Here is a 23,210-nt window from a genome sequence, read left to right as displayed (position 1 = left end):
TAACCAAATAGAGAAATAAAACGACTCTCTAAGGTCAGGGCGTGACACCCCAAGAATATTTCCAAAGTTGTGGCAAAATGGCTTAAGGACAACAAAGTCAAGGTATTGGAGTGGCCATCACAAAGCCCTGACCTCAATCCCATAGAACATTTGTGGGCAGAACTGAAAAAGCGTGTGCGAGCAAGGAGGCCTACAAACCTGACTCCAGCTCTGTCAGGAGGAATGGGCTAAAATTCAGCCAACTTATTGTGGGAAGCTTGTGGAAACGCCCGTTCTGTAAATGCCACAGGCGTGATTTAAACAGTTTTGGAAACGTCTGAGTGTTTTCTATCCACACATACTAATCATATGCATGTACTATATTCCTGGCATGAATAGCAGGGCGCTGAAATGTTGCGCGATTTTTAACAAAAAGCTGTGAAAATTCGCAACATCCTGTGTGGAAAACACTCAGACGTTTCCAAAACTGTTTAAATCACGCCTGTTGCATTTACAGAACGGGCGTTTCATCGAAAATTGCATGAAAATCTGTTCACTGAAAATTGAAAAATATATTAACATTTAAGTCATTTAGCAGACGCTCTTATCCAGAGCGACTTACAAATTGGTGCATTCACCTTATGACATCCAGTGGAACAGTAGTGCATCTAAATCTTTTAAGGGGGGGTGAGAGGGATTACTTTATCCTATCCTAGGTATTCCTTAAAGAGGTGGGGTTTCAGGTGTCTCCGGAAGGTGGTGATTGACTCCGCTGTCCTGGCGTTGTGAGGGAGTTTGTTCCACCATTGGGGGGCCAGAGCAGCGAACAGTTTTGACTGGGCTGAGCGGGAACTGTACTTCCTCAGTGGTAGGGAGGCGAGCAGGCCAGAGGTGGATGAACGCAGTGCCCTTGTTTGGGTGTAGGGCCTGATCAGAGCCTGGAGGTACTGAGGTGCCGTTCCCCTCACAGCTCCGTAGGCAAGCACCATGGTCTTGTAGCGGATGCGAGCTTCAATTGGAAGCCAGTGGAGAGAGCAGAGGAGCGGCTACAGGCAATTGTTAAAAGTGAACCGAATTAAATAGAGCCGAGTTTACACTGCCTACAGCTTCCACAGGATGTCTAGAGTCATGTCATTTGATTCGCAATTGATTCTTGGTCTAACCCAAACAAGGGAACTCCTTCCCTAATGTCTCCGCCCAGATTTTTGGCCGACCATTTCCAGAAATCTTTTTCTCTACGGACAAGCTAAACATTTCACATCGCCTCCTGAGGAATTTTATCGCTTATTAACGTGTACTAATACCTAAAGTTGCATTACAAAAGTATTTCGAAGTGTTTTGTGAAAGTTTATCGTCGACTTTTTGATTTTTAAAAAACGACGTTACGTTATGAAATGCTAATTTTTTTTCTTTACTCGCACAGTATTCCGAGCTCGATATCTAGGCTATATATGGACCGATTTAATCGAAAAAAGACCCTAAATGATGTTTATGGGACATCTAGGAGTGCCAAGAAAGAAGCTCGTCAAAGGTAATGAATGTTTTATATTTTATTTCAGCGTTTTCGTTTGCGACGGCTAACGCAAAATCTGTTGTTTTAGGTAACGTTGCAGTATTTTGAGGGTGCATGGTATCAGATAATAGCTTCTCATGCTTTCCCCGAAAAGCATTTTACAAATCTGACTTGGTGGATAGATTCACAACGAGTGTAGCTTTAATTCAGTATATTGTATGTAAATTTTAATGAAAGTTTGAGTTTTATCAAAAACTATACGTGGCGCACTTGAAATTTCCGCTGATTTGATCCCCACAACGGTACCGCTTCTCTAACAAGTTAAACATTTGACCCAAGTTAAACTATTTAAAGGCAATGCTACTAATTGAGTGTATGTAAACTTCTGACCCACTGGGAATGTGATGAAAGAAATAAAAGCTGAAATAAATCATTCTCTCTACTATTATTCTGACATTTCACATTCTTAAAATAAAGTGGTGATCCTAACTGACCTAAAACAGGGAATTTTTACTCTAAATGTCAGGAATTTACACTAAATGTCAGGAATTGTGAACATCTGAGTTTAAATGTATTTGGTTAAGGTGTATGTACATTTCTGACTTCAACTGTATATATATTACATATATAAAACCAAATACTGTTCGACTTCTACTCAAATGCTGTAGTATTTTACTGGGTGACTTTCACTTTTATTTGAGTCATTTTCTATTAAGGCATCTTTACTTTTACTCAAGTATGAGAATTGGGCACTTTTTTCACCACTGAGTACAGTACAATTTGGTGGTTGATTCGGCCATAACGAGGCATGGCTAGACTCATTGCTTCTCATTAGGAGCAAAACTGGAGAAATGTTTTGATGATGATGGCGGAAAGTAAAGGAATGGCTTTGGCTTGATGACTCAAATAAGTCTTGGAGTAACTGTACCTGTGTGTTTTAACTAGCTAGCCAATGTGTGTCTGTGAGACGTCTCATATTCTACACCATGCTGCTACAGTAGGAATAAAGACGGTACACAACGATTGCCCATGAATGTGTAATAGGGTTTTTGTCTTTCTCTCACAGACAATACGGCTTGGATACAAAGAAGTTGATGACTCCCAAGAGGAGATGTAAAAGGTCCCTACTGTATATACACCAGCCAGTTTATTAGGTACACACATATGTTCTGGAGGTAAAGCTCGGACTCCCCTTTGCCTCCAGAACAGCCTGAATTATTCAGGGCATTCTGAAGGTGTTGGAAACGTTCCACAGGGATGTTGGTCCATGCTGACACAATGGCATCACAGTTGCTGCAGGTCGGATGGCGGTACAGTCATGCTGCGAACAGCCCGTTCCATCTCATCCCAAAGATGCTCTACTGGGTTGAGGTCTGGGGACTACGCAGGTCACTCAAGTAAACTGAACTCGCTGTTTTGTTCCAGGCAATGTTTTCCACTCCTCAATTTCACAGTGCTGGTGATTGCATGCTCACTGGAGCTTCTTCTTGTTTTAAGCTGATAGGAGTGGAACTAAGTGTGATCGCAAAAAGGATGGGCAAGTTGTGCGTTCCGAGATGTCGTTTTGCACACCACTGTTGTACTGCACAGCTATTTGTCTGTTTGTGGCCCGCCTTTTAGCTTGCACGATTCTTGCAATTTACCTTCATTCAACCTCTCTCATCAACGAGCTGTTTTTGGCCACAGGACTGGCACTGACTGGATGTTTTTTGTTTGTTACACCATTTTCTGTAAACCCTATACACGGACGTGCGTGAAAAACCCAGGATGGCGGCCGTTTCTGAGATACTGGATCCGGGGCGCTTGGCACCGACAATCATACCAAGCTCAAAGTCGCCGAGGTCACTTGTTATGCCCATTCTAACGTTCAATTGAACAGTAACTGGATGCCTGCTGTAGGAGAGATCCACTTTCGTGAACGGAGTAGTGTACCTAATAAACTGTGTATATCATACATTGCCATAACTGTTCCTGCATACTGCTGTGTAGACTCACTTCAGTCTCCAAAGCAAATAAACTTGTCTTTAATCAAAGCCATGTCTACTTATTTGCTATATGAAGAGATTCATCTACTGTTTTATTAAAACATGTTTACGTTGCAACAAATAATAAACCAACTGTCTGCATAATTTGTTTTAGCAGTAAGACTGAAGCTGTCACACCCTGACCATAGAGAGCCTTTTTATTCTCTATTTTGGTTAGGTCTGGGTGTGACTAGGGTGGGTGATCTAGTGCATTTATCTCTATGTTGGCCTGGTATGGTTCCCAATCAGAGGCAGCTGTTTATCGTTGTCTCTGATTGGGTATCATATTTACGCAGCCATTTCCCCACTGGTTTTTGTGGGATCTTGTTTCGTTGTAGTTGCCTGTGAGTACGGCTTGGACTACACGTTTCATCTTCTGTTTATTGTTTTTGTGAGTTTCCCTTATTAAACATGTGGAACCCAAATCACGCTGCACGTTGGTCTGAGTATATTTCCAGTTTGTACCACGATCGTGACAGAAGCTAGTTTATCCAAATAATTAAATGAATATCACAATGATTTGATCAAGAAGTTGAAGTCAACACTTTTTGGGGTTTCTTGTAAAAAATATATAAAAACACCATTATACTGTATACACTGAACAAAAATATAAGCGCAACATGCAACAATTTCAAATATTTTACTGAGTTAAAGTTTATATAAGAAAATAAGTCCATTTCAATAAATAAATGAGGCCCTAATATATGGATTTCACATGACTGGAAATACAGATTAGCCACTTGGTCACAGATAGGGGCATGGATCAATTGATCAGGCTGTTGCTTGTGGAATGTTGTCCCACTCCTCTTCAATGGCTGTGCGAAGTTGGATTTTTGGCAGGAACTGGATCATGCTGTCGTACATGTCCGATTCCGGGGCATCCCAAACGTGCTCAATGGGTGACATGTCTGGTGAGTATGCAGGCCATGGAAGAACTGGGGCATGTCCAGCTTCCAGGAATTGTGTACAGATCCTTGTGACAGGGCCATGCATTATCATGCTGAAACATGGAGGTGATGACGGCAGATGAATGGCACAACAATGAGCCTCATGATCTCGTCATAGCATCTCTGTGCATTTAAAATGCCATTGATAAAATGCAATCGTGTTTGTTGTCCATAGCTTATGCCTGCCGATACCATAACCCCACTGCCACCATGGGGCACTCTGTTCACACCAGCAAACAGGTCACCCATCTGCCCGGTCCAGATGAAACCAGGATTCCTCTGTGAAGAGCACACTTCTCCAGCATGCCAGTGGCCATCGAAGGTGAGAATTTCCCCACTGAAGTTGGTTACGATGCCAAACTGCTGTCAAGTCAAGACCCTGGTGAGGACGACAAGCATGAAGATGAGCATCCCTGAGAGTCTGACAGTTTGTGTACAAATTATTTGGCTGTGCAAACCCAGTTTCATCAGCTGTCCGGGTGGTTGTTCTCAGATGATCCTGCAGGTGAAGCCTGGGCTGGCGTGGTTACACATGGTTTGCGGTTGTGAGATCAGTTGGATACACTGCCAAATTCTTTAAAAAATGTTGGAGGCGGCTTATGGTAGAGAAATGGACATTCAGTTCCCCGGCAACAGCCCTGGTGGACATTCCTGCAGTTAGCATACCAATTGCACACACCCTCAAAACTTGAGACAGTGGCATACTGCACATTTTAGAGCAGCCTTTTGTCAGATTTGAACCCAACTTTTGAGAGAAATAAGCTTTTTGTGTACATGGACATTTTCTGGGATCTTTTATTTCAGCTCATGAAACATAGGACCAACACTTTACATGTTGTGTTTAAATATATATTTGTACAACAGCCTAGCACTTTCTATAGCAAATTTCAGTTGTGAGCATACTAGGATTTCTATATTATACTACAATATCAGTCTGACTATGGATGTTGTGTTGGTTGAATGTTCCAGGCAAGTTCCAGAATGTTCTTCAGCTGGTGAAACTCTTGTGTTTGGTAATGGCAGCTGGTTTAGGCTGTGGTGATGTTGGCAGAGATGTTGGGATTGGGGGGCAGTGACTCTGGCTCCTTGTAGACAACCGTCTGGTCCTTTCTGCACTCCATAGCCAGGTGGACAAGCCTCTCATACACTCTTCACCACCCACTCTACTCAACCTCTTGCAGAAGATTTGTTTGTACTTGCAAGTCTCCTGGAAAGACATGAAGACTGATCATGAGGATGTGTAGCCATACAATAAACCATGTTAATCTGTAAACAAAGGGTAGAGTATGTGTTTTCTTACACTCAGTCAATAATGGGGCATTGAGATGGGCTGTTTGCAAATATGTGAAATTTTGAAGGGGGCTTGACTCGTAGACAGTCTAGTCATATGTGTATGAGCACCTACAGTTGAGTAGACTAGAACTGCCAGAAATAGAGGGAATAGGCTAGAAGAGTATAGTAACAGCCCCTCTCCCCCAAGCCAAATAAATGACTAAGGGTGTGAAAAGTTTGAGGAGCTCATGTCTGGTAGACAGTTTAGTGTCTACAAGACAATAGATCATGCACGCTAACCTTCACACACAATACCTAGCCACAACAGACACAAGTGAGTCACCCACACCATACCCTCCCTACTAATACCTCATTTTGCATGAACAATCAACTAAGCCTCCATAATAGAAAAAAGCGACAGTAGAAGTTGTAGCGTAGCCTTCTTGTAAACACACCAACTATGACAAGACACGGACCATGTTTATGCCTAGTTCCAGTATATTTATTTACTCATGAAGTTATGGAAAGATTAAGTAGATTTTAGAAGGTGACTTACACTAGTTCCTGGTGCTGAGCTTGTTGTTGATGCCTCTACAGATTGATGGGATCAGACTAAATAGAACAGTCATGTCGTTTGCCTCCGGCTCTGCAATAGTTAGTTCGCTACCTAGCTAACGTGACCTAATGAAGTGTAACAGAGATGCTGAGAGATGAGAAGCAGGTGAAACATTTAATAAAACAGCAAATGTGGACCGAGACAACATAACAGTATTGTCTATGCATAAACACAGGAAAAAAAAATACTGACTGGTGAAATAACCTAAGGTAGTGCCAGATATAGGGGAGGTAATGGAGTCCAGGTGTGCCTCATGATGACGTGCAGGTGTGCATAATGATTGATGCCAGGTGTGCATAATGATGGATCCCAGGACCGGTGGTTAGTATACCGGCGACTTTGAATGCCGGAGGCGAGGAGCAGGAGTAGACCCGACACGAAGCTAATGTTAGATTGCAAAGTAAGAAGTCACACGACTTTGAATGCTGGAGGGTGGGAGCGGGAGTAGACGCGACACGAAGCTAATGCTAGATTGCAAAGTAACAAGTCACACGTTGACAGACAAGTCACACGTTGACAAGTCACACGACTTTGAATGCCGGAGGGGAGGAGTGGGAGTAGACGCGACACGAAGCTAATGTTAGATTGCAAAGTAACAAGTCACACTTGGACGATCCTGCAGGTGAAGAAGCCCGTATGGAGGTCTTGGGCTGGCGTGGTTACACATGGTCTGCGGTTGTGAGGCCAGTTTTATACACTGCCAAATTCTAAAAAAATGATGTTGGAGGCGGCTTATGGTAGAAAAATGGACATTCAGTTCCCTGGCAACAGCCCTGGTGGACATTCCTGCAGTTAGCATGCCAACTAGCAGCTGGCTATTTACATTGGTATGCTTTGGAATGTCTAGCCAGCGTATTATGAACGCTAGCTGGCTAGATTTTAGTTTAGATAAACAAATGTAGGTTCCCTAGCTAGCTAGGTAACATTAGCTACCTTACCTCAGCTTGTCCTCTTTTCTGCTGCACTGATTTTGGCTGATCGGATGCCTTCCTCTTTGAAGTGAAGGGGGGAAACGATGGAATTAGCATCCCTTTTCAATGTTCGACGATATGGCAACCTCATCAGTTGAGACTTCAGTTCCGTTTCAAAATCCTCTGGCTACAAACAGAGATTTCGATTTTTCTGTTCAATTGGATACACCTCCACGGGGCAGTTCTTCACATCTTGAAATCACTATGAATTCTGGATATTGGGGTCTGCTTTACAACCAGAAAATGTAGCTGGCCCATTTCTACAGATTTCTACAGGTGAGATGCAGAAACGGTCATGTTTGCGTGTTGTGAGGAAATGGTCAATTTTTATGATGCATATCATTTGTTAATAATATAAATTGCCATATATAGTGAAATAGAGCAGCAGTGAAATTTCCCTTTAAGAATTTGCTTTTATCTGTCAATTATGTAATGTCAGTGCAGAAGGATGAAAGGAGACAGGGAGAAGAAGCCCATTGCTGACATGGCCCCTACTTCTTCACACCAGACATGCCTACTCTAGGTCTGTCCCTTCTCATCTTCCACATCACCATCAAAGCATACACCATTCAGCAGAAGATAGTAATGACAGCTATCATACATGAAGGCATCATATACAAGCATGTGCCCAGCTGCATACTCATAAAGAAGCATATTTGACAGAGGAGAAGTGCTCTTATAATCCAAATAGCTTGACACTCGCAGATTGCATGCATCATGCCACACTCATCAACAAAAGTGCTGGGGAATGAGTATAATTCAGCATCCGCAGCAGTGAGATAGCTGATGTCTTCTTCAAACTAGACTGCAGCCGAGCAAGGTTTATTTTGAGCTAATTGGAATTTCCATTTTGATGAGTGCGGCAACACTAAAACATTTTCTGTCAAATTTACAGTAATTTACTGGCAGCATTTGGCAAGTAAATTACTGTAACTTATTTTACTGTACAGCTACTGCAATCCATTCTGCAGTAATCCTTTTTACGTTACCAAAGATGTTACTGTAATCTAATTTACAGTATATTACTGGAATTGCCCATGCAGCAATATATTATCCAGTGTTCTTTGCAAGTTTTCATTTTTACATTTTGGTAATTTAGCAGGCATTAGCAAATTACAGTTGGTGCATTCAACCAAGGTTGATAAAAAACACATCACTGTCATAGCAAGTAAAACGTTTCTGTGACTGTTACTGAAAATGTTGTTGTAGTTAAAGATACATTGGTCTTCAAAATAATTCTAATTACAACATATCTTATGATATATCTCTGACTATCTTTGGATAGTGCCACTACAATACTAAGACATTCACGGTAACTTGATGACAGAGCAATGAAACACAGGACAATATAGTAAAAGTGACTATTAAACTGTATGGAAATTATTTCACCATAATTACAAGGGATTAGAGCAAGCAGGTTGACTGTGCATTTGCATATTAAAGATTACTAGGTGTTTTGGGTCACTTGCACTTCTAGAAGCCTAAACAAAGGCTTCCAATCTGGCCATGATTACACAGCAAAACCTCAAATGAAATGTGTTAATATTTAACCATTAAAAGGTTTAAAGACCCGCTAACCCTTTATACATGTAATTGTTAGAGTTCTACCACATACTGTATCACTTAAATTGGACTGTCACTAATGAGTGCAACAAATATGTTAATGAGCCAGCGATTCTTTCTCCTCCCACAATATTTCTCCACAATGCACCATAATTTACAGTATGCTGCAGTAAATATAGCAAAACAACAATACAGTACTTTCTTGTTAAATTGTATTGAAAATAAAATCAGCAATTGCTAATAGTGAAATTGTGATTGTATATTAGAGCAAGCCAACTGATAGTTGGTGTTATAGATCACTTACACTTCAGGCCTTAAACGGTTTTAAATTGATAGTGACTAAAGCAACCAAATGTAATTGTTGGATAACCACTACCACATATCACCTAATTTGGTACAGCACTCTCACTAACAGGTGCAACAAATATAGCCTGTTACAAGACAAGCCTCAATATGTTAATAAGTGAAAAGCAACAATACCATGCGCCCACTAGTGTTTATTAAAAGGTTTTTGGTGATACAAAAATGGAATATGATGTAACTGCAGACCGCAATTTGGGGTGTTACATGATATCAGGAAATGCCCATTTATACCTTTCATTGGTCAGTTCCGGTGTTAGGCAACTGATGGTTTCTCAACACAGATGATTAATTTACATAGCAGTTTAGGATAACTAACTTGGCAGGTTCAAATCAAATTTTATTTGTCACATGCGCCAAATACAACAAGACCTCACCATGATATGCTTACTTACAAACCCTTAACCAAAAATGCAGTTCAGGAAATAGAGTTAAGAAAATAAAGGTAAAAACTGTAATAAAAAGTAACATAATAAAATAACGAGGCTATATACAGGGGGTACCGGTACCGAGTCAATGTGCGGGGGTACAGGTTAATCGAGGTAATTTGGACATGTATGTAGGGGTAAAGTGACCATGCATACATCAAACAGTGAGTATCAGCAGTGTAAACACAAAGGGGGGTGGTGTCGTACCCTCTTTACGACTGTCTTGGTGTGTTTGGACCATACCACTGTTTGTTGGTGATGTGGACAACAAGGAACTAGAAGCTCTTGACCTGCTACACTATAGCCCCGTTGATGTGAATGGGGGTATGTTCTGTCCTCCTTTTCCTGTAGTCCACGATCAGCTCCTTTCTCTTGCTCGCGTTGAGGGAGAGGTTGTTGTCCTGGCACCACACTGCCAGGTCTCTGACCTGCTCCCTATAGGCTGTCTCATCGTTGTCTGTGATCAGGCCTACCACTGTTGTGTCATCAGCAAACTTAATGATGGCGTTGGAGTCGTGCTTGGCCACACAGTCATGAGTGAACAGGGAGTACAGGAGGGGACTGAGCACGCAGGGGCCTCCGTGTTGAGGATCAACGTGGCACATGTGTTGTTGCCTAACCTTACCACCAGTAGGCGGCCCATCAGGAAGTCCAGGATTCAATTGCAGAGGGAGGTGTTTAGTCCCAGGGTCCTTAGCTTAGTGATGAGCTTTGTGGGCACTATGGTGTGGAAAGCTGAGCTGTAGTCAATGAACAGCATTGTAACATACAGTAGGTGTTCCTTTTGTCCAGATGGGAATGGGCAATGTGGAGTGCGATTGAGATGAACTCATCTGTGGATCTGTTGGGGCGATATGCGAATTGGAGTGGGTCTAGGGTTTCCGGGATGAGGGTGTTGATGTAAGCCACAACCAGCTTTTCAAAACACTTCATGGTTACCGACATGAGTTCTACAGTGCGGTAGTCATTTAGGCAGGTTACCAACACTTTCTTGAGCACAGGGACTATGGTGGTCTGCTTGAAACATGTGGGTATTACAGCCAGTTGGTCCGCGCATACTCTCTGAGGACACGTCCTGGTAATCCGTCTTGCCCCGCGGCCTTGTGAATGTTGACCTGTTTAAAAGTCTTGCTCACATCACATTCATCCGGAACAGCTGGTGCTCTCATGCATGCTTAGGTATTGCTTTCCTCGAAGCGAGCATAAAATGCATTTAGCTCGTCTGGTAGGCTCGCGTCACTGGGCAGCTCCCGGCTGGGTTTCCCTTTGTAGTCCGTAATAGTTTGCAAGCCCTGCCACATCTGATGAGCATCAGAGCCGGTGTAGTATGATTCAATCTTAGTCCTGTATTGACGCTTTGCCTGTTTGATGGTTCGTCTGAGGGAAAAGTGTCCAGATTAGTGTCCTGCTCCTTGAAGGCGGCAGCTCTAAACTTTAGCTCATTTCGGATGTTGCCTGTAATCCATGGCTTCTGGTTGGGATATGTATGTAGGGTCACTGTGGGGACGATGATGTCATTTCACTTATTGATGAAGCTGGTGACTGAGGTGGTATACTCCTCAATGCCATTTGATGAATCCCGGAACATATTCCAGTCTGTGCTAGCAAAACAGATCTGTAGTGTAGCATCCACGTCATCTAACCACTTGTTAAGATAATTAACGTGTCAGGTTAGGTGAAGTAGTGTGGCAGATTTGGAGATTGTGGTTCAGGTTAGGAAAAGAGTTAGGGTTAGCTACAGTTGTCAACAACTCATGTTTTAATTTGGTATTTTTTTATTTAACCTTTATTTAACGAGGCAAATCAGTTAACTTCCTGATGTGTTGTGTTTTCTCTCATCGTGATGTGTTTTGTCCTATATTTTTATTTCATTTATTTTTATTTTTAATCCCAGCCCCCATCCCCACAGGAGGCATTTTGCCTTTTGGTAGGCCATCATTGTAAATAACAATTAGTTCTTAAGTGACTTGCCTAGTTAAATTAAAATGAAATAAATACATTTAACTAGGCATGCAAGACAATGACAACTAGACAATGACCACCTACCCCGGCCAAACCCTGACGATGCTGGGCCAATTGTGTGCCGCCCTATGGGATTCCCAATCATGGCCGGTTGTGATACAGCCTGGAATTGAACCAGGGTCTGTAGCGATGCCTCTCGCACTGAGATGCAGTACCTTAGACTGCTGCGCCACTCGGGAACCGATGTAAAAGAAATAGGCACGGACCAATTGCGAGCATTAATGGGTGTAATATGATATCAATAAACACTTATCAGAAGAAGCCCCATTCCAAATTGCGGTATCGTACTGTATTCTGAATTACAGTAAATTACTGGCAGCAATTGGCCAGTAAGCTACTGTAGAGTTTTAGGACAAAGTTTGATAGAATTCCTACAATACAGTATATTACCGTATTTGGTTGGGGTACAGAGTTCTCATTCACAGTTACAACAAACATAGCCTCTTACAAGGCACGCCTTAAAATTTGTTAATGAGCCAGAGACACTTTCCCCTTCCACAACATTTTCCCACAAGGCACTATAATTAGTATGGTAAAACACAATATTTTAGTGTTGAAATTACAGAAAGGACTTAATGGCTTTAAAACAAATGTACATTATTTTACTGTATAAAAGCAGACGCAACTTAACAGTTATTGCATTCATCTTGAGAAAGCTAGGTGGGGCAACCACATCACAGGCATAGTATGTACACTTTTCCTCAGTAAAGTAGTTATCAGCAAAGTCAGAGCCGGGGGTCGATGCTGTTATAGTCATACTGAATATTTTTTTAACAGTGAGGCAAATTTATGTTTTTTGTTTAAAAACAATAATTTCAGGGCCTCTTAAACTTTTCTTTGACAACAACGCGACCTTTCGGTTGCATATCGACATATGCTTGAAGATTCAAGGGGCGGTATCTCCATGACGTTTCACGTCGAACCTCACGTTGGACTACTAAATCCAAGCAGCGGAGACGTAGCAGGAACCAAAGTGAAGTTATTCTCAATAATCGTGATTTAACAAGGTATGTAAAGTGTAAATTAACACTTATTTGCCGTGTTTCTATGATCAAGAAGTAGAAGTTATTTAGCGTCTTACGTGCAGCTTGCTTGCAGAGTATGGGTGGCTCTGGTTCGCTGGAATAAGTCAGACAGCTACACAGAAACCGATACAATGTGCCAAATTCTGCATTCTCTTGCTATGAAGGCTTTATACCATTCATTGATTGATCATCTAGCGATTTACAGAGGCTGCACCATGCATGCTTTCAAGTGGTTGCTTTTTGAAGATGTTACTGTTCATAAAGTAGCTAGCACAGCTGTGTTTTGGGCCTATCTTGGTCGGGTATCCTGCCCTGTGAAATGACTTTGACCAACTTTCCATTCTATTTTTGAATGCATCTGTGGATTTGCAAACAGCCGCACGAGGGCGATGCGCGTAAATTGGTGGGGGAGTCCTTGTAGAACGCCAGTAAAGAAAAAGCATATTTACATGTTGCTTGTGAGTGCATTTCTCAGTACTTTTGGGTTATAATTGAATTAGGAAATCACATGTTTAAAATAGTGTTTGTCTTCATTGCAAATCAACTGCATTATACTTAAACACTTCAACTTCAACCAGTAAAATGGCTCTTTGGCTAGCTTTGGCTACAGCCTAGCCTATATCAATGAGCGTTAACATTCTAGCTAACTGCTGCAGCCAAAATAAAGATAACAACCAAAGAACTGTTAATTCAATAATTAAAACATCATTGTAACCGTATAGGAACCCCCAAAAGTGATTTAGAGTTTAGAAATTTATAACGCAAGGTGCATGTTGAATGGGCGCAGGTGGCGATGGCTTTCTTACCGCGCACCAGTGCGTGACGTCAGTGTCGTTTACTGGAAAAGGGTCTTTGCAACAGTTTTAGCATGCTAGTAGTTGCTAGCTAAGAAAGATAGTTTTCCAAATGCAATGTTGTCTGGTCTACGCAAAACTGTAGCAGCAACATTTATGAAAGAATGTCCCTTACAATATAACTCTTTCCCTTGTGGACTTGCCAAAGGTAACCGAACTATGGCCCTCGTCCAAGTGTCATCCAACAAATGCAGTGGCGGCTACCAGAAGGTGTTCGAGCATGACAGGTGAGCTAGCCTCGTGAAACTACTCATCTCCAGTGAGCTCATATTCTGTTGTAGCTAGCAGATTGTAACAGGCTAATGTGATGCCCCATTAGTATATGTACTGTTTGGCATAGCACAGAGAATTTTCGACCGACCTTAACTTTGCGATACTATCTTCGTTCTCAATTCGGCTAAACATGTATCTTCACACGTCTGTTCGTTTGAATTTAGAAAATGCTATTTTTTTCATTTGCTCAATGAAATAATCCAACAATGTGTACGCCACCATCTTGTCTATTTCAAATCTCTCAATGATTCAGAACTCTGTCCACCCCAAAGTGCTGCATGTCATGACACGCCTGTCTCGATCAATGAGGGAAGATTTGAAATGGACAAGATTTTGGCGTACACATGGTTGGATTACTTCATGGAGCAAAACAATTATTTTAATAGCAGAGCATTTTCTAAATTCAAACAAATCACCTGCAACTCAACATTTTTTGAATATATATTTTTGGCCGAATCGAGAACGAAGATGATATTGAAAAATGATCTGTGCTACCCCAAACAGTACCTATCCTGTAACGGCTAAGTCACAGATAGTCTGTTAGCTCATTTCGGTTTCACTGTTATACATCAATGCAACACACTGCTGTTTTTCCCCCTTGGAATACACAAATCATAGTTTTACAAGTGCCCATATGGCTCGGGTGGAAACTTGATGTAATACATTTTCTTTACCCAGCACTGAGCTGAAGTGTAAAATGAAGGTCGCTGTCTACCTGCCTCCTAAAGCTGAGAATGAGAAGTGTCCCGTGTTCTACTGGCTCTCTGGTGAGTTCTCACAGTCCATGGTCTCATATGTTACATAAAGACAGTGGTCACCATCCCTGCCACCAACACACCTGATTCAACTAATCGTCAAGATCTTGCCTGTATACTTGCTCTGATCTAGAATAAAAATCTGATCAACTACTTAGATTTTACCTATGTGTGTTGAAAATGTTGTCCTTCATGTCTCACTGTGTGCTTCTAGGGTTGACATGCACAGAGCAGAACTTCATCACCAAGGCTGGCAGTCAGCAGGCGGCTTCTGAGCACGGCATCATCATCGTCGCCCCAGACACCAGCCCACGTACGTACGCACACGCTTTACTGATTGCATAAGTCGCCCCTTACTAAATCAATGCTCATGCCCACCTTTTAATAGTAATTATAGCTCCCACCCGACCTTCCTACTCTTTATGTGATGTTCAGGTGGTTGTAACATCGAGGGTGAAGATGAGAGTTGGGACTTTGGCACGGGGGCTGGTTTCTATGTTAACGCCACCCAGGAGCCCTGGAAGACCAACTACTGCATGTACACCTATGTCACTGAGGAGGTGTGTCAGTCAAATGATAATAGTAGTCATGCTGATGGTAGCTATTACTATTGTGAATACGTTGATACTGCTATGCGCTGCTAATCACCACCTCCCAACTCTTTATTTTTTCCCTCTCTCTCAGCTCCCTCGTTTGATCAACACTAACTTCCCTGCTGACCCAGAGAAGATGTCCATCTCCGGCCACTCTATGGGGGGACACGGAGCCCTCATCTGCGCCCTGAAGAACCCTGGAAAATACAAGGCATGCAATTTGGAAGTCTTTTCATTATGATCTCAACATATTTTGAACATATGAATGAATCCCTTTCTCTTCATCCCTTTCTCTCTGCAGGCTGTTTCTGCGTTTGCCCCCATCTGTAACCCCATCCAGTGTGCCTGGGGTCAGAAGGCCTTCTCTGGGTACCTAGGAGAAGACAAGAAGACCTGGGAGGTACAGTATGGGGTTACAGGGGGACTGGCCAAATCAATGGGATCACAAACTACAGGTCTGACATTGAGGAGTGGAATTCCAGAATAACATGAGTTTCTAATCACTCTTCCTCCTCTCCTTTTCCTCCTTTCCAGGCGTATGATGCCACGGTACTGGCAGCGTCATACTCCGGCCCACAGCTGGACATCCTGATCGACCAGGGTCGTGATGACCAGTTTCTGTCGGCCAGCCAGCTGCTTCCTGACAACTTGATCGCCGCCTGCTCAGAAAAGAAGATTCCTGTTGTGTTCAGGCTGCAGCCGGTGAGTGCTGCCACCCAAAGACCAACTATAGCAACTGTTTGATCTTGAAATGCCTACAGTGGTTGATCAACTAAAAGTTTTGCCAGTACACAGTACCCTGCGTCACTACTTTATTTCTCCAGACCAGCGCAAGGGGGAGTTTGAGCAGTGATTATGCTTTTGGGTCCCAAGGTGCTACTGTGTCTCTAAAAATACACTTTTTTTGTTACTACTCATCAGTATTATTTACTAAAACTGTTGTTACACTAAGGTTTTATTCTAAGAGAAACTTAGATTATAATTAGGGTGTGGAAATGTTATTTTGCTCTTACTGTAGCCTACTCCCGACCGGTCAGGGGCGGCAGGGTAGCCTAGTGGTTAGAGCGTTGGACTAGTAACCGGAAGGTTGCAAGTTCAAACCCCCAAGCTGACAAGGTACAAATCTGTCGTTCTGCCCCTGAACAGGCAGTTAACCCACTGTTCCTAGGCCGTCATTGAAAATAAGAATTTGTTCTTAACTGACTTGCCTGGTTAAATAAAGGTAAAATCAAAAAATATATATATATATTGTACACGCCCGAGTGGTGCAGCGGTCTAAGACTGCATCGCAGTGCAAACCGTCATTGAAATTATGAATTTGTTCTTAACTGACTTGCCTAGTAAAATACATTTTTAAAAAGCTGAGTGGCTTTGGATCAAAATAAACAAGTACCAACATTATTTCTGATAGTCTTTAATAAAGAAATGTTTTGGTTATTCTGACCTGGACACATGTACAGTATTATAATAGCCCATTATGGGCTATTAGCAGGACAATATACGCTTACCAACATCTCTGTTTTTTGATACTTTGTGAAAGGCAATTGATCAGCATTAAAAACTTTGAATGGCGCCCCCCTGAGTGGCGCAGCAGTCTAAAACACTATCGGTGCAATCTGCGTTGCTACAGATGCTGGTTCGATACCCGTGCCGGCCGCCACCGGGAGACCCATGAGGTGGCTTCTGGTTTCTCTCCCTCTAAATAACAAACTTGCTTCATTTTCAAATTAGTGAGTGTCTCACCCCATGTTCATGAATGGCCTTTTTCTCACTCACTCTAGGTTAAATAAATGAAATCATCTCAAATATTGTTAATTTCATTATATAAAAGCCCCTTTAGATGTGCTCACTGATCAGTTTTGCCCTAATGAAAAATGCCCCTTAGATATTAATTTATAATCCTCTTAGTACTGTAGCCTACTCCCGGCCGTCACGTTGTACGGCGCCATATTTTCCATTCCAGCCTAACGGAAACCCAGATGGTTTTGTTTTTCTTGGAATAGAAACACCATAATATTAATGAAGCTACGTTTCATAATCCATCACATATACTATGTTCTTACAAAAAAGGTTTTAAATTCTCTAATGTCAATCAAATGCTTCTCAAACTAGCATTGTTAAAAATGGCTGACAATGAAATAATGTGCCATATAATTCTGGCAACATTTTAAAGGAGGAACCACTGTACTGGACTAGGGTTGGTGACCTTCCTGTGTGATTTCCCTGCTGCCAGTTCCATACAGTATGTGCTTGTTTACTGATGTAAAATGCAGTGTCAAACAGTGCCATTTGTTTCCATCAGGGCTACGACCACAGCTACTTCTTCATCTATTCCTTCATCACCGACCACATCAAGCACCACGCCAAGTTTCTCAACGCTTAAGACTGACTGCTGGACCAGAACCCTCTTCTGTGCTTTCTACCCCCAACTGTGCACCTGGTATTGTCCACCTGTCCCATCCAGAGAGGCCGAGCTAAAATTAACCTGATGCGCCTTGTGAGCTGAAATGAACACGGCAGGGTAGCCTAGCAGCAGGGTAGCCTAGCGGTTAGAGCGTTGGACTAGTAACCGGAAGGTTGCAAGTTCAAACCCTCGAGCTGACAAGGTACAAATCTGTCGTTCTGCCCCTGAACAGGCAGTTAACCCACTGTTCCTAGGCCGTCATTGAAAATAAGAATTTGTTCTTAACTGACTTGCCTAGTTAAATAAAGGTAAAAAAAAACAAACACACTTGCTATGTTGAGTCAACCTCAGAACAGACAATAGTGGGGCCAGGATGTTTGGTGTTAAGAGGAGCTTGCTTGCGAATCATGTGGTTACTCCAACTGTATTTCTGAAATAAAGGTTCAGTTATTACTTTTGATTCCATTTTATGAACTTAGCCTTATACACATTGACATCTGAGACCAATACGAAATACATGTAGGTGGACTATAGAACATAAGACCATGTGCTTTTTACAGATAAGGTCTTTACTGATGGTGATGAAATATATACATTATTCACAGCAGTTAAGGCAACATTAAAGGGGTGTTTCATGCAATAAAATCCAAATTGCTGTACACCAATATGACAAGAGGTACAAAATGGTACGTCAATTTTAAGAAACCTAAACATTAAAAAAACATTTCCTCCCAATCAAAGTACAAAACTGAGTACAAGCTTTCAGGACTATAAACAGAGAAAGGTAGAAAAGGGCAAAACTGCTCAACTCAGCAGTCGATAGTTACACTGATATAAATGTCACACACATTTAAAATGGAGCTCTGAGATTTGTCAGTTGCCAAAACAGTCTCTTTAAAGTGCAGATAATTTCAGGCCTGTAGGCAGCCACACCTGAAGGGATTGACTTGACTAATCAATGAACTAAAAGTATTGACAATTTTTAGGTTTCTAAACTGCTAGGTTTGCAGCACACGGCCCAAACCTCCATAAGGAAACGATAAGCTACAGTCACTTTCTCCTAAGAAAATATCCTTGTCATATTTCCCTTTTAGTTTATACATTATTTTCTATCATCAAAATATATGAGGAAATGTTAACTGGGAGAAGGGATACTGGTAGTCAAATGTTAGCACCTGAGTAGTTCTATTTAGCTTGGTGGAAAGGAAATTACTTTGAGTATTAAAGTAGGATTACTGTGCATAATTTTTATATATATATAAAAATTATGCATATATATATATAGTAATTGTAAATTATATTAAATATTAGCTACATTATATACATAAATAGTGTTGTTACTTTGAATTCTACATTAGAATCAGGATCTGGAGTGATCTCATTGCTAAGAGAATGTTCACTTTGCCTGAGGAGTGTGGTGGTGACTTAAAATATTCACTATGCAGAAATTGCTCTGCCATTTCCTGGTTTCAAATTTCAGTTTTGAAAAAAAACAAGCCAGTATAGCGTAGATAATCATTGTACCTTCTAAACTGCTACGATTGTATTTTCAGCTGTTTGAAGCTGGTGTTAGAGATATTAGAACGGGATGCATAGAAATAGAGTAGATGGAACAGATCTACCTTTCAATGAGAATAACCGCTATACCTCATTTCTATGTGAATTTGGTCAGGTCGCCCCATAAAGTAAGAAATATACTACTACAATACTTTCTAAATACAAAACCCACTTGCACGAACCACCACATTGACACTTCACGTCCCTACTTTTCATAACATTTACCATACGTCTAAAGACATTTAGATCATTGGAATAGTACAAACCATATTCAAAAACAAAGCTGGAATCATTAGTTGCTACATCCATTTTTGGACTTATAAATGAATGATATACCCATTTGATTCTTGAATATAACTCATAAATGCCTCACAAGCTTAGTTAAAACTGTCTTACCCCATCGGAACCCAGAATAAAAACTTGTTTTACTCCCAATGTTTGTAAACAAACACAGTATAGCCTCAAAACATGGTTAAACTCATTTTTATATCATGGATGGTCAGACCTTGCATTCATAGCTGTCTATGAATTTGAGAGTGGTTACATTTATTCAGGCCCATCCCTCAGCTTTTTACCAAAACAACGTCGGGGTGGCCTCTGTCATTGTTTCAATTAAGGATTCTAGCTTTAATGAATTGCTGTCTCATAAGTGCTCTGAAAAAACAGTTTAGTTTTGGCAACTGTCAAATCTATCCAGTGAAACATTGTTTGTTTTTACTGCTAAAGCTTATGCTTTGGATACCAAGCTGTATAAAATGGATATCTGTACAATACAAAACCCAACACCATTGCTCACTCACACACACTTAGTATTCTTATTTTGGAGTGTTCTGCTGTTTTGTGGGATATTGGGTGCTCAAACATCAACTCTTCAGATACTGCTAACAGTCTCGAAATCAGTGAATGTATCAGTTACTTTTAAACGCTAACATTGTAGGTCCTACATGACCACCTAGCATGGTCAGCATCACCCCACGCTTCGAGGTTATTTAGCAGTATACAATGTACTAGGGAATGCAAACCTTTTTCATTCTGGCTAACTATGACTCCTGTCACTCTTTGACACGCACGCATGCAGTCAGGCACACACACAATGTTAGAGTAATACCATAGACCGAGAAGCAGGCTACGGAATGAAGCATGACAGTGTAGTAAGCCCACACCTACCCTGAGTTACATACCCACAACCACTCCTGATTCAACAACCAAAACACAATGTTCCCATAATGTTAAGACAATACTTCCATCCTTACAGAGGTGGTGAGAGATCCATTTAAAAGTAAAACATAATACAATATACAGAACTAAACCTAAAATATATTACCTATTAGTGAAATATTTGGGGGATTCTTTTCAATGTATACTCTCAGTCATGTTCATTGTAAATATCTTGAAATAGGGAAGCTGTAGCAGAGACCGCTACGCTGGAGTGTCTGGTGTTTATTCTCAATACTGAGGGTGATATACCTGGCCTTAGGAATAGAGGGGTGAAATGCATAGTCACACACGGTGCAGCATTCTAGAAGCTGTTGTAGGCAGGGTTCAAGCTACAGGAGTGTCCAAGGCTGCTGGATGCTCTCGTAAGAATGAAAAACCATCAATGTGGACACCCCTGTCAGCTTTGAATGTCAGGGTGCCCCACGCATCAATGTGTAACTTCAAACCCTGGTTGTAAGAATCACGAAAGGAAGACTGAGATATAGGCTACAGTCCTTTGGAAAAGGCATAATGGCAACTTGTGTTGGTTCACTTTGACAAAGTGGTGTGTCTATGTTGGTGTGTTGGTCTTCTTCCCTCTCACGTGAAGAGAGCCTGCTTGGTTGAAGTCTCATCCACCAGCGCCTGGACTGTCATGCTCACCTTTATCATACCCTTCTCCTCTAGTATGTGATGAGGCAGACACAGCTTATCCTGTGGAGGATCCACAGAGAAGAGACAAACAGAGTGGGGGGAGGAGATCGGGAATGAGTGGGACAGACAAAACACAAGTAAATCAAGACCTTTCAATGCAACGATGGTGATGAGGGAATATAGACAGTACAGGTGTGTGTATGAGTATGTTGGATAACCATTATGAAGAATCTGAACAGCATCATCCTTCAGAGAACAGCAACACAAAATAGGAGAGGTGGTAACTACATTTATTACCAGTTCCATTCACACCATCAGATATACAAGTCATTATAAAGCCTCACAGCAATGGCTGAGTTAAAACACACAGAACTAATAGTATAATGGCGTACCAATTGCAGTCACTGGGTAAAATAAACTTCCATCCAATGTATCTTCATGAGGTTTTAAAGTAAGAAAATAAGTCTACAGTCTGAACCACGACAATAATACAATAGTCGGCCCAAAACTTCTACATACTGTAGTCATGTAACTCCCCCAGGGTAAATCAACTATAGCGATATGAAAGTTACGTACAGGTAACTTCCAAAATAAAGGAAACGCCAACATAAAGGGTCTTAATCGGGTGTTGGGCCATCACGAGCCAGAACAACTTCAATGCACCTTGGCATAGATTCTACAACTGTCTGGAACACTATTGGAGGGATGCGTCACCATTCTTCCACAAGTAAAAGTCATAATTTGGTGTTTTGTTGTTGGTGGTGGAAAATGCTGTCTTAGGCGCCGCTCCAGAATCTCCCATACGTGTTAAATTTGATTGAGATCTGGGGAGTGAGATTGCCATGGCATATGGTTTACATCGTTTTCATGCTCATCAAACCACTCAGTGATCACTTGTGCTCTGTCATGCTATGGGGACATTGCCAAAGTAGCCAAAATAATGGCCTGTCTAGCCTTTTTATAAATTACCCTATGGGATGTTAATTGCTTAATTAACTCAGGAACCACACCTGTGTGGAAGCATCTGCTTTCAATATATTTTGTATCCATCATTTACTCAAGCGTTTCCATTATTTTGGTAGTTACCTGTAGATGGTCGGGTGGTAAAGATGTGCAGTAGTGACGTGATTATTGAACCTTATTTAGTGGCAGTGTTCTGTAGTGACATTTTACAGTCTAGTCATAAGTGGTGTGTTTATTAGGTCCAAACTGATACACTGTTTGTTGTGTCTTTGTGTCATAGATGGCATCACTATTGAGCTTTACTATTTCCTTTGAGCAGACAGTATTGTACCTGTATTTGATGTGTCTTGAAGAGAGAAACCAATGCGACAAAAAAGCGCCAAGATCCAGCTTGATAGAGGAACCCTATTAATGCTCTGTGCTTACCTGGACCCAAACTAGATAGGCTGTATGGAACCAAGAGACAGTGTATGACCCCATACAACCCGGTCTGTGTCCCCAGAGGGCATTAATAAAGCCAAGAGTCCAACATGATAGGCTTGATTTGACACATTGGCCAAAGAGTTGTAAAGAGTCTTCCGGTAAACCCCTTGTGTACAAGCTCCAGGATTCTTTCAACAGTTGGAATGTGCAGTATTGATGGGGACAGTATATGAATGCATGTGTGCGAGGTTGTGAGTTGGTATTTATTGGAGTTTATTGGTGTGCATCTGTAATGTGTGCATGAATAAAAGAGAGACACACTAGGTGAGTGAGTCAGCAGCTTTTTCTGGGCAGAGGAGAAGAGCACAGAAACGAGGTTGAAGAAAGAGGAGGAGGATTGCGGACGGAGATGTGTTGGCACATGCGGGAGGGGGGGCTTTGACAGGAGATTGTCAGGTGGCATTACGTCAGCTCGCTCCAGCTATAGGCCACAAACAGCAGGAGGAGACAGAACACATGTACTAGGCTCGAACCAATCAGGTCCCAGGGCTGCCAGGCGGGAGACGGAACCAAGGCGACCTGTGTAGACACCTCTGGGGCAGGGCTTGGGTTTGGACTCGGGTCCTCCCCCTGTCTGTCTGAGTTCCTCCCCTCTGTGGGGGTCTCCATGGCGACCAGGGCGCACACGGTGACACGGATCGGCCGCAGGTGACACTGGATGATGTCATATGCTGAGCAGAGGGACGACTGAGGCCCCAAAGAGGAGCGGAGGTAACATACAATGTAAATGAAGGTGAAGGGAGAAGGATTGGAAAAA

General features: G+C 41.9%; 2 protein-coding genes and 1 long non-coding RNA gene across 4 annotated transcripts in view; 1 reads left to right on the top strand and 2 right to left on the bottom strand.

Moving 5' to 3' along the window:
* Positions 1-5,240: 5,240 nt before the first annotated feature.
* On the bottom strand, positions 5,241-7,582 carry LOC135572598 (uncharacterized). Its single transcript, XR_010464440.1, has 2 exons — positions 6,292-7,582; positions 5,241-5,670 (listed from the first exon to the last, which is right to left on the bottom strand). It is a non-coding gene; the product is annotated as an uncharacterized LOC135572598 (long non-coding RNA).
* Positions 7,583-12,594: 5,012 nt separating this feature from the next.
* On the top strand, positions 12,595-18,052 carry LOC115129323 (S-formylglutathione hydrolase-like). 2 transcript variants are annotated; one of them, XM_029659550.2, is made up of 9 exons: positions 12,595-12,702; positions 13,723-13,801; positions 14,526-14,614; positions 14,817-14,915; positions 15,038-15,162; positions 15,287-15,406; positions 15,497-15,595; positions 15,730-15,897; positions 17,498-18,052. In XM_029659550.2, exons 2-9 carry the CDS (start codon positions 13,734-13,736, stop codon positions 17,576-17,578), a joined length of 849 nt encoding a protein of 282 aa, XP_029515410.1. In that variant the 5' UTR covers positions 12,595-12,702; positions 13,723-13,733; the 3' UTR covers positions 17,579-18,052. The 2 variants fall into 2 exon arrangements, with proteins under 2 accessions (XP_029515410.1, XP_029515421.1); XM_029659561.2 differs by lacking the exon at positions 12,595-12,702 and adding an exon at positions 13,107-13,178.
* A 3,224-nt stretch (positions 18,053-21,276) lies between these two features.
* The window catches only part of LOC115129301 (leucine-rich repeat and calponin homology domain-containing protein 1-like), a 99,189-nt gene continuing 97,255 nt past the window's right edge, over positions 21,277-23,210 (bottom strand). Inside the window, exon 20 of the mRNA XM_029659503.2 lies at positions 21,277-23,140. Within this exon, the coding sequence (XP_029515363.1) occupies positions 22,856-23,140 (285 nt within the window). The 3' untranslated portion in view covers positions 21,277-22,855. The remainder of the gene's footprint in view (positions 23,141-23,210) is intronic.

The sequence above is a fragment of the Oncorhynchus nerka genome, linkage group LG1 (assembly GCF_034236695.1).
Source record: "Oncorhynchus nerka isolate Pitt River linkage group LG1, Oner_Uvic_2.0, whole genome shotgun sequence".
Classification (NCBI taxonomy): domain Eukaryota; kingdom Metazoa; phylum Chordata; class Actinopteri; order Salmoniformes; family Salmonidae; genus Oncorhynchus; species Oncorhynchus nerka.
The sequence above is the reverse complement of the archived record's forward strand: the minus strand, read 5'-3'. Positions and strand labels throughout refer to the sequence as shown.

Coding starts and splice junctions, on each gene's coding strand:
- LOC115129323 (XM_029659550.2), top strand. CDS start 13,734: ATGGCCCTCGTCCAAGTGTCATCCAACAAATGCAGTGGCGGCTACCAG. Junction 13,802..14,525: donor AAGGTGTTCGAGCATGACAG/GTGAGCTAGCCT, acceptor TTCTTTACCCAG/CACTGAGCTGAAGTGTAAAA. Junction 15,407..15,496: donor AGAACCCTGGAAAATACAAG/GCATGCAATTTG, acceptor TTCTCTCTGCAG/GCTGTTTCTGCGTTTGCCCC.